This window comes from Anoplopoma fimbria, chromosome 13, assembly GCF_027596085.1.
Source record: "Anoplopoma fimbria isolate UVic2021 breed Golden Eagle Sablefish chromosome 13, Afim_UVic_2022, whole genome shotgun sequence".
Lineage (NCBI taxonomy): Eukaryota > Metazoa > Chordata > Actinopteri > Perciformes > Anoplopomatidae > Anoplopoma > Anoplopoma fimbria.
In genome coordinates, this window is record NC_072461.1 from 4,403,623 (window position 1) to 4,417,962 (window position 14,340).

Consider the following 14,340-nt stretch of genomic DNA (forward strand, 5'->3'; position numbering starts at 1 on the left):
TATTTTGGGGAGGGGTCGGGGGGTGCCAGGAAGCAGAGGTGACGAGGGGAGATGTTAGACCCCAAACAACAGAGAGCAATGAGGGAACAGAGAGAGTCCACGTCTGGATGGTGAAGCTACTGTGGAGGAAGGACAGGGTGGACTGGAACTGATCAGCTGAAACTGTTCAATCCACACTTCCACCCAAATACGACCAGACAAGACCTGTTCTCTCACAACCTTCAGTTAAATTCACCTAATGTCAACTACAATGGTCTGGCCAGGCATGATGCCAGACAGCGACAGGCTTACACCATCACAAACGGTTTTATGTGCTCATTTATGCTCACTTCAACAACTCTAGTGTATCCACTCTATTGTTCATACTTACGAATTATGCAGTAACCTCCAAATAATGTGTCACACATCCACTCCATCCTGAACAAACCTTTCTGAACAAAACACACTGTCGGATCAGGCAATTGAACTCTTACTTTACCGGGGAAAAAAACGACATAAAACTGATGTAATGGGCCCTGCCAAAAACTTTAAGACCTCAGAATTGTAAGTCAGGAGTGAACAGAACAATAAACATGTACTTCTTTTTAAAGATGATTTTTCGGGCAATTTTTCCTTAATGAGAGGGTAGTGATAGACTGGAAAGGGGAGAGAAAGCAAAGGGCCGCTGCAGTCAGGATGTGGCGCCCGCTCTACCATGTGAGCAATCTGCACACCCATGAACAAGTATCTCTGTCGTGACTCACATCTGATAGTTAATTGTCCAATTCCACTTTACTTGCACAGGTACAGGTACTTGAACAACACACTAACTCTGCACAGCAGCATTGTAATACTGAATGGTTTAGAATGGTGCAATAATGTCTCAGTTGTCCTGGGACAATTATTATTTTATTAGAAGCAAGCCACTTCAGAATGAACCTAACTTGGACCTAGGGAAGCAACAAGGTGCAAGCAACAGAAGTGGAATGGACATGTTGCATGATGACATGACCCCATCCAGCTGTTAGGAAGGACTGGGTGTCTCCCAGCTATGTACAGTTGTATATTGACCTCTCTTTATACACCCCACTGACTCTGGTTATCAGTTGCCAGTGAGCTCCTTCAGGAATTCCTCTGATATGACCTGTGCTGAATCAGAGATACACAGGAAGTGCTAAAGTCTGTGAAGCCCCATGATAAAGATTTATAATTTCAAAATGTATATTCGCAATTCACTTGCTTTTAATAAGGAAACTGTTTATAACTTATTGTGGTCATTAAATATTTCCTTTTCTTAATATAACGCAAAATACCAAACGGCTTTTCTGGCTTTTTGCTCTTAAAGTTTTAAGAGAAATGTGTATGTATGTGTATTCAAACCAGTGAGCCGATGAATATATTATCACAATAATAAAATTCACTGACATTGACAGAACGAGACATAAAATACATGACAAAAAAAATAGTGTTTGCTATGATGGCGTTTGCCTTTAATGCTTTGTCACCTTACAAACCGTGTGAAAATCTGTTTCAAAAATTTCATCAACAAAATGATGTTTTACATTCTCTTTATGACACTTCAGGTGAAGAACTGTTTTTTGAGAGCATGGTAAACAAAATATTCAGTATCTTGAACATGTCAAGGCAACGGCTGAAGAGAGGTGTCAGGAAGTGTGTTGAAATAAAAGCACATCAAGAGAAAACCCCTTTTGGAATGGTTATAAATTCAGCGAATTGCATTTATTCCTTTTACCTATTGATCTTCATTTCCATTAACGTATCCCAGTTCTTAAGGATGAGGCTTTGTTGGTGTTTACTTCTCAGTGTTGAATTTAAACTTATAGCCACTACAGGAAGGCACACTTTGTCACACATAAATCAGCTTTAGGCCTTGAGGCAGACAGAATAAAAATCATTACAGGTTTGTTCTGCTCATAGCAAGCAATTGAGATTGATAGAGACAGACTTCAAAACACTAAGACACTGGAGATAAGGAAGGCGAACCTCGGTCTTTATGGAATGGATGATAGGAAATAAGAAGGCGTTCCTGAGCCTCTCTTCACAGCATCGTGTTGGTTAGTCTGACATCTCGACACTCGCTCCAGGACCAACTAGATGTCCATTTCAAACTGTGAGTCATCACCTTGACAAAAAAAAGAAGACATATTTTATAAAGCAAACACATGTTTTTCTACATTACATTACGTCTTTAACAGTTGCATATCAAATTTAAAAATAAGTAATTATAAGTACTATTTCAGGGAGACTGGAGGACTTAATGACTAGCTGGTAAAAAAAACAACATGTTAAATAATATTTGGCAGTAAACATAGCAAGAGTGCACCACAGGGTGACTGATACCCAAAGAAGCAATGAAGCATGTTTAATTAGACAATTTAGTCAAGGATCAGAAGCTATTATTTTAACATGGTTAGCTAACTTTAAAGGTCATCAAATAGGTTTCTGTTATTGATAAACAACTCAAATAAATATGAATACATTTAAAGTGAATATTTAGTTATGACCCACAGCAACTTATTGTGTAAGGAATCGTCAATCCATTCAAGAACAAAATAACACAAATAAATAAGAAATCATGTCAGGAAACATGTTAAGCCGTAGCTGGATTCCAGACCTCTGAAACGCCGCCCATCTCTTAAAGTATTTTCAGCGGTTAAATTAGGTCTGGTGCTGTGCTCAATGATGGTCGTTGGATAAGCAACCGATCTAATCAGAGCTTGGTAGGCGGAGTTAAGAATGGCGACAGAAAATTGTAGTGTAGATGAGATTGATGCAGCCGTTCAGGTTGCTGCCAGCCGACTTATGGAAATAACAGTTCTAACAATCTACATATATAAAACCCAAAAAGTTCCTTTCAACCTCAGCTTCTATATCAAATGAAAATGATGTTGACTGGAAAGATAAACAGTAAGCTACTGACTGGTTGAAAATAAACTCAACAGAAATCAGCCAACAGGAACCCATTCTCAGGAGGAACGATAAAGTGGAATGAAATGGTTCAAATGACATCCTTGTATCTTGTGTTCAAACCTCAAGCCATCATCTATGACAGACAAAACAGCATCAGTGTGAGCTAGTGATACACGTGATATAACTGAGGTAGAGGATCCATCAGTGCTGTAGTTTTCAATGGCTACATGAACATGCATTTGAATATAGCTCTGAATCCTTCCCTCGAAAATGCACTGTCTGAGGTGTGAACGTACCAGTGTTGCTGCTGTCAGGTGCAGTGATGTTGTTGTTCATTGGTTCTCCATTATGGGCCTTCTCATTGGTGTCTTTGGAGGGAGGACTGGTCACCCCTGGAATTTTGGGCAGACCGTGCGGAGGAGTCTTTGCCACCGGAGAGCTGCGACACCCCAGCAGGAACTTTCGGTCGTAGATGATCCTGGTACCTTTAGTGTGAAGAGGAAGAAAAGGAGAATGATGACCATCAGAAATGGAGCACTGAATCAGTTCAGACAGAGCACTCTGATAGCACATGCATTAGTGGCTCTGTCATCCATCCATCCATGATATTCATGCAAGCGTGTCCACCAAATTTCACCTTGACACTTTTCACCATATCTCTGCTGATATGCCCATGCCATCGTTGTTTGTTGCAACAGCTATATTGATGTATTGTTAATGCTACTTAAATTGAATGGTCCTACAAATTATATTTCCCAAAAACCTAACTGTATAACCACCTATAAACGGTAATTCCTATACATCAGGATCTTCTGACTGAAGAGAAGTGTAGGTACTGCCAGTTTGTACTAGATACTATAATCTGACCACTATAATAAAGGAATTTGGCTATCAAACACTGGAGTGTTTGCACAGAAGGGACATATGTTTTTAATATCCACCCATATATTGTACCAACGTGTATAAATCAAACCTTGTTGATATATTTATATCTATCCCTATTTTCATGGCTATAATTCTACTGTAATAATTGCTGCTGTTATTATAAGTAGTCTTATTATATGAATCATTTATGTCATATACATTGAATGTGTTGTATCTCTGTTATGCTGCTCATTCTGTACACATGACATCTATTGCATTCTGTCCATCCTGGGAGAAGGATCCCTCCTCTGTCGTTCTCCCAGAGGTTTCTTCCTTTTTTCTCCCTGTTAAAGGGGTTTTTAGGGGAGTTTTTCCTGTGAATGTGAGGGAAGGACAGAGGATGTAACATGTGCACAGATTGTAAAGCCCTCTGAGGCAAATTTGTAATTTGTGATTCTGGGCTATACAAAATAAACTGAATTGAATTGAATATTTAAAGTAATGCCAGTATCGATCCCAAAATCGATAAAGCTTTAATTGATCATTTGTTGGGTCTTATTGGGTTTGTACATCAGATGTGCATTCCTACATAACATAAACACAATCCGAGAGGGAGGAGCTAATGACACCACATGACCAATGAGAACCAATCCAAAGACGGCAAAGTATTACTGTTAACATTATGTTTTATCACGGATAAAACCGGATAAAACTGTTTAAAAACGTCAGACTAAACATGGGAGCACAGGCTCAGACTGCACAGCACCAATCACAGCTTCCTCTGTCGGTGACGTATGACCATGAGGACGGACGGGTGTCGCTAAGGGTCAAAGATCAGCTGACAAAACCCACAAATAACACCGTAAACACGTGTAAAGAGAAAGCAGCGATATGTGATGGTATGTGACTAGAAGCACAATGACGGTATTGCCTCAGTGTCAGTATTTCCTCTTGTCTGTTATCAACTAAACCCTTGCTAGCTAACGTTAGCAGCTAGCTTAAAGCAGAGCTAGCAGCTTTTCTGCACAGTGGCATCTGACAGCAGCCGACCTCGTGGGAGAGTATAAATCACATGTGACGGTGGGTCACGGCTTATCTCTTCGGTCCACACAGGTCAATATATATATATATGTTTATATATATATATAACAACTGTACGCACCACCCGGGGTCGTGCTGAACAGGGTGCCTCCGGGAGTAGTGGAGTAGTCGTGGGGCATGTGCGCCGCGTCGTTGATGGTCACCCTCCTGGTCGACGGGATGGCCTTGGCAGTGGTCTTCTGGCAGTCAGTGGACATCTTGTCTAAACTATATCACCCTAAAACTGGCTGACTAAAATAGTATGAAACAGGCAAAAAAAAGTCTTACACTGCACCACAGCTTGGCTCAACAGAATGCCTACTTTCGGATAAATACAAATAAATACCTATTTGTCATAAGTGCAAATGATGAAATGTATCTTCACATTACAACATGCAGTCACCTGAGCACACGTTTCTCTGCTTCCACTCACCCTCGACATGCACACAAAACAACACACAGACAGGCTGCAGGGTAATGCTCCCGACTGAGCCGGACAAAACAGATTTATTGCGCCCCCTTCTGGCATATAATGCCAGTGCAATGGCTGTACAACTCTAAATATATGTTAATAGATCCATGTCGTCATATAAACTATGATCATGAAGACAAATTATGCAAAAATCAATTTAACCTCTTCTGTCCTGCTAGAGGAACTACTATCAGTTTAATTATAACCTTAACCTGTGGTATTCACAAGCAATAGCTGCTGGTCTTGCAGGACTGAATTTATTCAATGCATATTAAAATCTTACCTCATCTTTTATTTATTTTTTTACAGACAAACAGGGTCTAGCCACTAGTGCACTCATTGTCCATCGATATGTTTGCGTTTGCAGAGTTTCAAAGGGACCGTTATGTTAAACATTCAGTACTTTGGTGAAAGTTTAATAAGATGTAATCATTTTCATAACAGCAGTATGGACAGGATGAGGCCAGGGGCAATTCAGCATGTTTATAAAACCTGATTTGTTCAAAACTATAGAATGCTCATCAGCAGTTGGGTGCACGTTATTCACGTGCAAGTGTCTCACACAAAAGTATACACACTATACACAAAGACATTTCATTTCTTTATTAATTTTTGTAAATGTTGAGCTGGTGTACAGAGTAAATTTTCAATAGATGTCCTCGGATTTGATTGGATTAAAAGGCTTTTACATTTATATTTTAAACTCATGTTTGACTCTCCATAACAATAAAAAAAAGCAAATAAAACAGGTTAAAATACCCACAAGACCCCTATTTTATCCCCAGGTTGCAGGCATTACCCAGAACTCAACAGTCTCTTGGTAGCTACAGCTTTATGATGCTAAAAGTACATCCATAACATAACTAGAATCCCATTTGACAAGTAAGGGTGCATAGCATTCTAAGTAAATATATATATATTTTCATATATTTCATATATATATATATATATATATATATATATATATATATAGCCTTTTATGTTAAAAACATTTTCTGTGCATGTGCGCAGTTGCATTCCTTAGTATTGAGTAATATGCTATTGCGTTAATAATGTCTTCAATCCATTCTAAAGGAATATACATGTGTTCTCTAGTTTTTGCAACAGTTAATATTTTTGCATGAACTTGGTGCATGGCATCATCTCAGTGGTCCCTCAGTCCAGGGCTTTCCATTGTTCATTTTTGTGATGTAACCATTCCTTCCTCTGCTTGACTGTCACCATGTGGAAGCCTTAGAATCGGCTCAGTCTAATATTTGGTAAAGGGGGCGGAAATAGTTTAGGGTTGTGTTGAGGAAAAATGCTTGTCATCTTGAAAGACTAGCCGTCGGAGCCACTAAGCCTCCCCACAATAATTCCATATAACTTCAAAGTGCTCCTTGTTATTGTCTTTTCATCAGACTCCACCCTCGCTCCAACCCCAACATCAGCAATGGATTTATAAGCGGCACCTGCTTCAGAAACCAACCCAAGCATACCATAATTATGAGCCCTTAGAGAGCAAACCGTATGCTATGACATAAGGGGTAATACACAATTACACTGCTGTGTAATCTTTTTTTGACATCCAACTTTGTTTGTTTATTAAAAATATAATAAAGTAGAAAGAATATCTGATGAAGGGATGTTTGTTAAAATGTCCAAAACCCATTTGAGGCTTCTCTCTTTAAATGTCTCCCCTTACAAGATTTCTATTAATGTTTGTAATGAGTCTTGATGATCAACAGCAGATACTTAGTTGATACAACAGAGTGAACACCCTATCATCTACTAAAGCACAGAGTCAACACGGATGACTAGTTTAGAACAAGACTTACTGTTTACCAGAACTTTACATTCATCATCTCTGGCTGTGAAGCCATACTAAAACAAACACATATTGATGGGTGATTATTGCGTTGTTGTGACTGACATATTTTCCCTAATAAAGCATTCAACGTCTAACATAATGTTTGAAATAAATGCATGCAGATCATTTATATCACGTGAGATGGCACGCTTATTGAGGTAAATCAACTTTAAAAAATATGTGAATTAGAGTTATAATCTGAGAGCCTCTGCTCTTTGTCCATTTGCAATTACTTCCTGTGATATTATCACAAAGATGACATGTCCCAATATCCAGGACAGACTATGTGATATTAAAATCTCACACACACACACACACACACACACACACACACACACACACACACACACACACACACACACACACACACACACACACACACACACACACACACACACCTTTACATCCACCCCAGCATTAATGCAGCTCTGCACATGCACAAAGAGATTTCTTTCAAGATGCATATGAATTCCATTAAGGTTTCAAAACTAGACTAAAGCACCTACATTCCGTGATGTGTAACAGAAACACTGGGCACTTTGCAGATGGGATGGCTGAAATGAGGGTCTACCACTATTTGCCCCAACCTAGTGTAAAATTTGATAATAAATATTGCTGGGCAAAGTGATGAAATGCGGGATAGTTATTTACTGACATCATTTCTGAGTGGAGTGAGGAGTAACCTAAACCTGTTATTAACAGATTGAAAGCCCAAGCTAAGGAAGAATATGAACTATGATTCTAAAATCCTCTCTCCATCTCTATCGCTCTCACAAACACACACTCAAACACATTCACACAAACAATCCTTTCCTTTTGTAAGCAATTATTGCTTCGTCTGAAGTACGGTTAGGACAGTAAATTATAACAAATAAAGACAGAACACTAAGAAAGGAGTGAAACAACATACAGGCTTCAGGAAGGGTCAGGCTCACAGTTGCGGGTCAGTATTACAGTTTCTCATCACAGTGATTGGTGACTGACTGTCTTTGCTACACTCCAAACAATTGCCAAGGAGACAAACATCAAAGCTCAACACATCCTCGACCCTCAGCGGGACACTATCCTTTCTCCAGCTAACTCTTCATCTTTTACCCAGTCAAACCAGTGCTACATTATAACCAACATTTCAGTTACTGCACTCTCATTAAGTGACATCTTTTGGTGGTGGTGAGACGGTCTATCTGCACCTTATGTGGGATGGTGTCATATTTTGTACTATGAGGTCAAACGGATAGTGCTACGAGCTGACGGTTGGATCCCGCCCCCTGCTGGAGGTGGACAGGACTGCTACATCTACTCTGAGAGGCTGTCTGGAGGGGTGAGGAGGGGGTTAGAAGTAGGAGGTAGGGCGATAATGGTAAGATTGAAGGTGAGGGTATTGTTTTTTGGGGCTCAGACAGACATCTGATTAACAGAAACCTCACAAGGATATACGGCACACTGGGGAGAAGAAAAGGCGGAGGAGTGGGATGGTAGAGTCAGGTAATCTGTCATGATAATGTGCCACTCTTCATGTATCTCTCAGCCACCCTCTCCACAAGGCAAACCACTCTGAGGGAAGGTCAGGGAGGCAGGTTCACTGCTGAAACCCGCCTCCCAAAGCTCGAAAAACCCACAGTACAGTAAATGACTTATGTCTTCCCTCTATACCTTGACATGGCAAAAGCAAAGGCTGAAAGCACATGGAAAGCACAAAGAAACGCACAACCTGACAAACAAAAATCGGACATTTAAAAACAGGCAGAGCGACACAACAATTGCATGTTCTACCCACAAAGATCTCAAGATATTTAGAATAATATACAGGTTCAGAGCGAACGAACCAAATAAGAAAAACAAGGGGGGGGATATGTTATGTACCTGAAACAGCAGCATCAATAGCATGGCATAGGGATCTCATAACATAACAACACACGTAACACACAGTCACGTAGAGCATTTTAGTGCATACGATATTATGTACAACACTGATATCCTTGGGTGATAATTGTAGCTTTACTGGACTTTGAGAGCACTGGGACAGGTTTGAAACTAGTTTGTGATGCTCATAGCTGGAAGAGTGTGGCAGGGAGGAGGGGGAGTAACCTGTTGCCTAGAGATTATGTAATTCTCAATATTTTAGTTTCCCCCTTTTTCTCAAGTTTGACAGACTTTTCCCCGTTGGTTTAGAAAACGGGCCATTACCTTACATTGCATGCCTGTCCCATACAGCAGTGTGTCCTCCCCATCCCTCCCCACCCTTTGACCCCACCCTTATATTCCCTCAGTTATTCGTAGTTAAAGACAGGCCATGCGGCAGCAGTCACTCATGCTGATACAGATAACAGGAAGCACGTGTTGGTTGCTAGTTTTTTTTGTTTGTTTGTGTTTTTTTGTTTTATATGAAATCATGCTTCTAGCGTAGTAGTAGATGTTTTTTTTTCCCACGGTTTCTTTAAAAAAAAAAAAAGGTAATAAAAACTACAAGTAAATCCGTATCCTTCTCTTCCGGTGCGTGCTGATAACCGGCATAGCCACTATGGTTGTCATGGCATTGCCGTTCATTTCTGTCCGTCTGCCTTGCTATGTGTACTTCCTCCTGTCAGCTGCTGCTGGTCATGTGTCCATGTAGGATGGTTTTGGTGAAGGGGTTGAATCCTGTGGAGAACTCTGTGGAGAGACGGAAACACGCTAATTATGCCACAACTCATCAGCAATCTACAGAGCAGGTGACATGCAAGTGTCAGTAAGTCAAAGCAAATATGATTATATGCCATCTTTCCCTACAATTTAAGCTCATGAATCACCTGAATCTCCTCTCTTATTCTAATCAGTCTTTGCAACACTCAAACACTAAAACAGTACATTAGTTCTGCAAAAGCATTTAAGCAAAAATGGTTGGCAAAAGTGGTTTAGCATTCAGCAGTGAGTCGCTTGAAATATCAGTAATCTCAGGAATGCCATGGCCTTTACGTTAGAAAGGGCAAGTCACACATGCACACACACACATACACCCACACAAACACTGCACTGGCTCCAGATAGCAATTCCCAGGACAACTGGCCTTACAGCTTTGACCTTGAGAGCTGTCACTTTACGAGACCTTTTTAGTTTGTTGTTTTGCTGACTGAACACTCTGCCAACCCTTTTTCCAGCTAGTCACAACATGCATGAAGGAATAAATTGGCCTTATCTATTTGCATTAAACTAGTGGTGTCCGTCTGTATGGCATTATATTTTGTGCATATTAATATATTTTTTGCAAGTACATAATTAACATATTGTAGAACATTTTTTATCACGCTAAGGAGGATTTAATTTAAACAAGCAAAAGTTTATTCTGTACCCAATTAATTAAGTTGCAAATGACTGAATTTTAACCATTTGTTTTATGTTTTATGTTGCTGTGCCAGCATCACATTACATGTCATTAGTATTGAATTAAAGGTACATTCAGATGCATTTAATCCAGAGGGACTGGATTAAATGGTCTAGCCCACAGGTCAGACGAAGCGCTGTGGGTCAGTCCCGTACCTGCAGGGACGCAGCACTCAGTCTGCCTCACTGCTTAACTCTCCGCAGACTGGCACATTTCACTATTTGAGCACCTTTCTTCACATCCACAGTATCGGGCTACATCAGGGGGGAAGGGGTCGGCAGCAGAAGAGGTGCGAGGATTGAGAAGATGTGGAAAAACAGGAGCCGAACAAGAGGTTGAGGGAACATTAGTAAGGGAGAGTGAAATAACGGAGACGGGACAGGAAGAAAAAGATGAAGAAGGGAAACAGAAATGGATCAACAGAGGAAGGAAATAGTGCCACAAGGAAAGAAAGGACAGAAAAACAAAAAGATATGAGATGAAATGTGAGAAACAAGTAAATTAAGTGGGAGGAAAGAGGGGTGGGGGGGAGAAAGAAATAATGCATAAACAGTCAAAGCAAGGACAGAAAAGATGGGTGGCAGTTGGAAAGACAGTTGAAGATAAGAGGGCATCAGAAGCATCGACAGTTTTTGGGATTCAGAGTAGACCTATGTCAAATAATATTTGCAAATATATTTTTGATTTCTTGATATTCAGATGGATGGGATTAGACCACATAAGACAATACACAAAATTACACCCTAATATTCTAAAGTCTCAATGTGTTAAACCCCAATCCTCTGCTACTTCCTGCAGGAAAAGTAAAAAAACAAACTAAAAGATTGTAAATAATATTTGACCCGGCTCTGATTCAGAGTCTTGCAGGTTTGAGTGATACAGCACACAGTCACAGTTGAAGGACTATCAACTTTAATGAAGGCAGAAAAGACAAGAGTCAGCCATTGAGATAACTGATGGGGACAGAATGGAAATATAGCCACACACAAGGAGCCACAATCAATTCATTCAGTCATTATTATGCAATAAACAAACAATGACAAGTGCAGGTGCTGCTTAGTGATGACTAAAATGATGGGACTCTGAATGAGTTGGTGAACTGTGAGCAATTACAGCACCAGAGCAAAGTGGACTTATTTGTTCCTCCCGCATGCAGAAGAATTATATTCAGGTGGAGATTAATGTAACAGAAGGTTAGCAGTCAACCAATTAACAAACCGAACTTTGCACTCGTGATTTAGTACCGTCACAATAAAACAGGTCTATTGCTTCTAAGATAATGAGGACACAGACACAAATGTGTTCTCAGCCTGTCGTACTAAAGCTCCTGCAGGTTAAACTACTCAAGGACTGACGGGATATGCCTGGGAAAACCATAATGAGATGACACTTTCAAACTAACTGCAGCACAGAGATCCGTGTTCACTATAAACTAGGTGCTACAAGAATTTTAATCAAACAGGCCCTCATCAGATGGTCAGCTGTCTGCAGATCAGAAGCCCACCTTGCTGCTGTCCCGGCCCAGGATGGCGTAGCTCATGAACTGCTCAGCATCAATCTCCAGCTCGTTGGCATCCTGCAGAGAACCCTCCAGGCTCCCCTCCTGAACACCCTCCTCACCTGAACCCTTCCCTCTGCGCACAACCTTACGCACAATCTATCACGTACACACATGAACAAAGAAGGGTGGGAGAGAGTAATGGATGGAGGCAGAGAGTGGGAATTGGGCAGTGAAAAGACAAAGTTTGTGAAATATAAAAGAAATAATATTAAAAATATATATTTTTGGGGGGACATTTAGTGTATCAATAGGGTAATGTCATATGTAAATAACTTTATAATGATTATTAGTGTATTAATCATTCTGTGGAGAGATGCTGAATGAGTATTATATAGTATGTCACAATTATTGGACCCCAGTTTAAGAATACAGTATAAAAACATCTTTCAGTGGCTGACCTTTTTTGTTACGATGTTTCCATGTTCATCCGTAAACTGTTCCTCGCTTACATGCTCCCCAGGAAGATCTTCAACCTCATCCCCCTGGGGACAGAAAAGCATTTGTACACTTCAAGTTTTTTTTCCAAAGAAACCATAAACTTCACTTCCTTCTTCTTGAAAGTACTGGGCTTACATTTTAGTGTACTGCTATGGCTACAAGATATGATTACCCAAAGTTACAAAAATTAAGTAAGCTCAAGAGTAAATGATGGTCCTAATGTTAAAATAGCTGTCGCTGTAATTACATGCAGTTTAATTATAAACACCTCCACTTATTGGAAAGACAGAGAAGCAGATGAACTTCAGAGGGGTGAGGGGTTAGAATGTGGTTTGCGAAAGCATTTGTGAATCCAACAGTTAGGATCCTCAGAGTTTCTTAGCTACATTTATAATTACAGTTGATGAGGGTAATGACAATGCTGTTATAGCCCCTGGTCATTTGCAGCGTGTCCACAGAGCTATTTATAAACTCAAAGACAGCTGGAGAAGCGAGGACAAGGGCCAGTCCAGCCTGTGTGGACCTGAATAAAACTTGTCAACACTTGCGTTAGCATTGACAGAGTCTGAGATTCAGGAGGAAGAGTCCATAAGGCTTTTTAATAGAACTAGAGTCCAAACTTGTTGAGCCCAATACAATCTATTTACATCCATATCAGCAGAAGATAAATTTACATGTGCACAGCAATTTGATGATCATTTGAACAAAATCAGTTGTCAAATAATTTACCCATATCAACACAAATCTATCCTGTATCACTCCAAACACACTGCTTCCTTCACCCTTTAACCAAACAGTATTTTCTCCATTTCTCTCCTGTCATCGTTGTTTTCCTGTCTGTAAATCCTGTCTTCAAACTTCTGCTTGACTTTCCTCTGTCCTTCTCTCTGTACCTTGAGGATGACCCTGCGACGGACCACTCTGGTGGTGACGTTCTCCTCTTCATCAGCCACTCCCTCGACCTCACCGAGCTCACGATCCAGCTGAGCGTGTATGTAGGTGAGCACGGACCGCACGGAGCCGCTGGCTATGTGGAGGACATTCTGACAGCTGATGACCAGGAAAGCTAGCAGCACGAAGCTGAAGAGGAGTTCTGTCACCAGGGCCCACATCCTCCCAGCAAATCAACACAGCACCACACGACAATACACTCCCTCAGCCTTCAGTGACTCCTGTTTCCAATGCAGCGCCTCTCTCAGCTGACAGAAAAAAACAACAGCTGCAGCCTGCGGCCTTCTCTCACTGGTTCAGTTTCTTTGTCCTTCAGTTCATGTCAGTCCTTCTTTAGCCAGGGCAGTGGGCCCTTTCCTCGGTCTCTATTCCTCAGGTCAGGAGTACCTACTCAATGACATTAATTCCAAGGAAAAGCAACCTTGTGAGGCTTCTAACCCCACCTCTCTCTCTCTCTCTCTCTCTCTCTTCGACCATGTGTCCTGTGGGCTTTAAATACCTCTGGCTTCTCCAGTGTGGCTCTGTACGTTGTGGTAAGACCAATAAGAAAACTGTCCCCTGACTTCCTTCAATCATTTTAACTATAAACTATTTTTTACATCCACACAGCCTAGTAAAAAACATTAAAGCAAACAATATCTATATGCAAACACAATTATGCAGCACTGCAACACACTCCATCTAAATGCTAAAAGCTAAAGTGTGACTGAGCCAAACTAAAGGGCCCTTTTCTCACCAGTATGAACCACATACAAAAGCCAACCCACAAAGGCCCAAAAAGCAACTGTCTATTTCTGCTCCCTTACAGTTTCACACCTGAGATTGTCCTTTACAGTGGGATCCAGTGGTGTGCC

General features: G+C 40.7%; 2 protein-coding genes across 3 annotated transcripts in view; both read right to left on the reverse strand.

Annotated features, from left to right (window-relative positions):
• Positions 1-1,448: 1,448 nt before the first annotated feature.
• Positions 1,449-5,350, reverse strand: LOC129101212 (eukaryotic translation initiation factor 4E-binding protein 1-like). Of its 2 annotated transcripts, none has more exons than XM_054610904.1 (4): positions 5,201-5,350; positions 4,937-5,106; positions 3,207-3,395; positions 1,449-2,122 (listed from the first exon to the last, which is right to left on the reverse strand). In XM_054610904.1, exons 2-4 carry the CDS (start codon positions 5,070-5,072, stop codon positions 2,091-2,093), a joined length of 357 nt encoding a protein of 118 aa, XP_054466879.1. In that variant the 5' UTR covers positions 5,073-5,106; positions 5,201-5,350; the 3' UTR covers positions 1,449-2,090. The 2 variants fall into 2 exon arrangements, with proteins under 2 accessions (XP_054466879.1, XP_054466880.1); XM_054610905.1 differs by having other exon boundaries at positions 5,258-5,343.
• A 476-nt stretch (positions 5,351-5,826) lies between these two features.
• LOC129100843 (ankyrin-1-like) overlaps positions 5,827-14,340 on the reverse strand; it is a 41,096-nt gene continuing 32,582 nt past the window's right edge. Inside the window, exons 41-43 of the mRNA XM_054610362.1 lie at positions 12,496-12,579; positions 12,041-12,193; positions 5,827-9,827 (exon numbers count right to left, since the gene is read on the reverse strand). Of these exons, the coding sequence (XP_054466337.1) occupies positions 9,774-9,827; positions 12,041-12,193; positions 12,496-12,579 (291 nt within the window). The 3' untranslated portion in view covers positions 5,827-9,773. The remainder of the gene's footprint in view (positions 9,828-12,040; positions 12,194-12,495; positions 12,580-14,340) is intronic.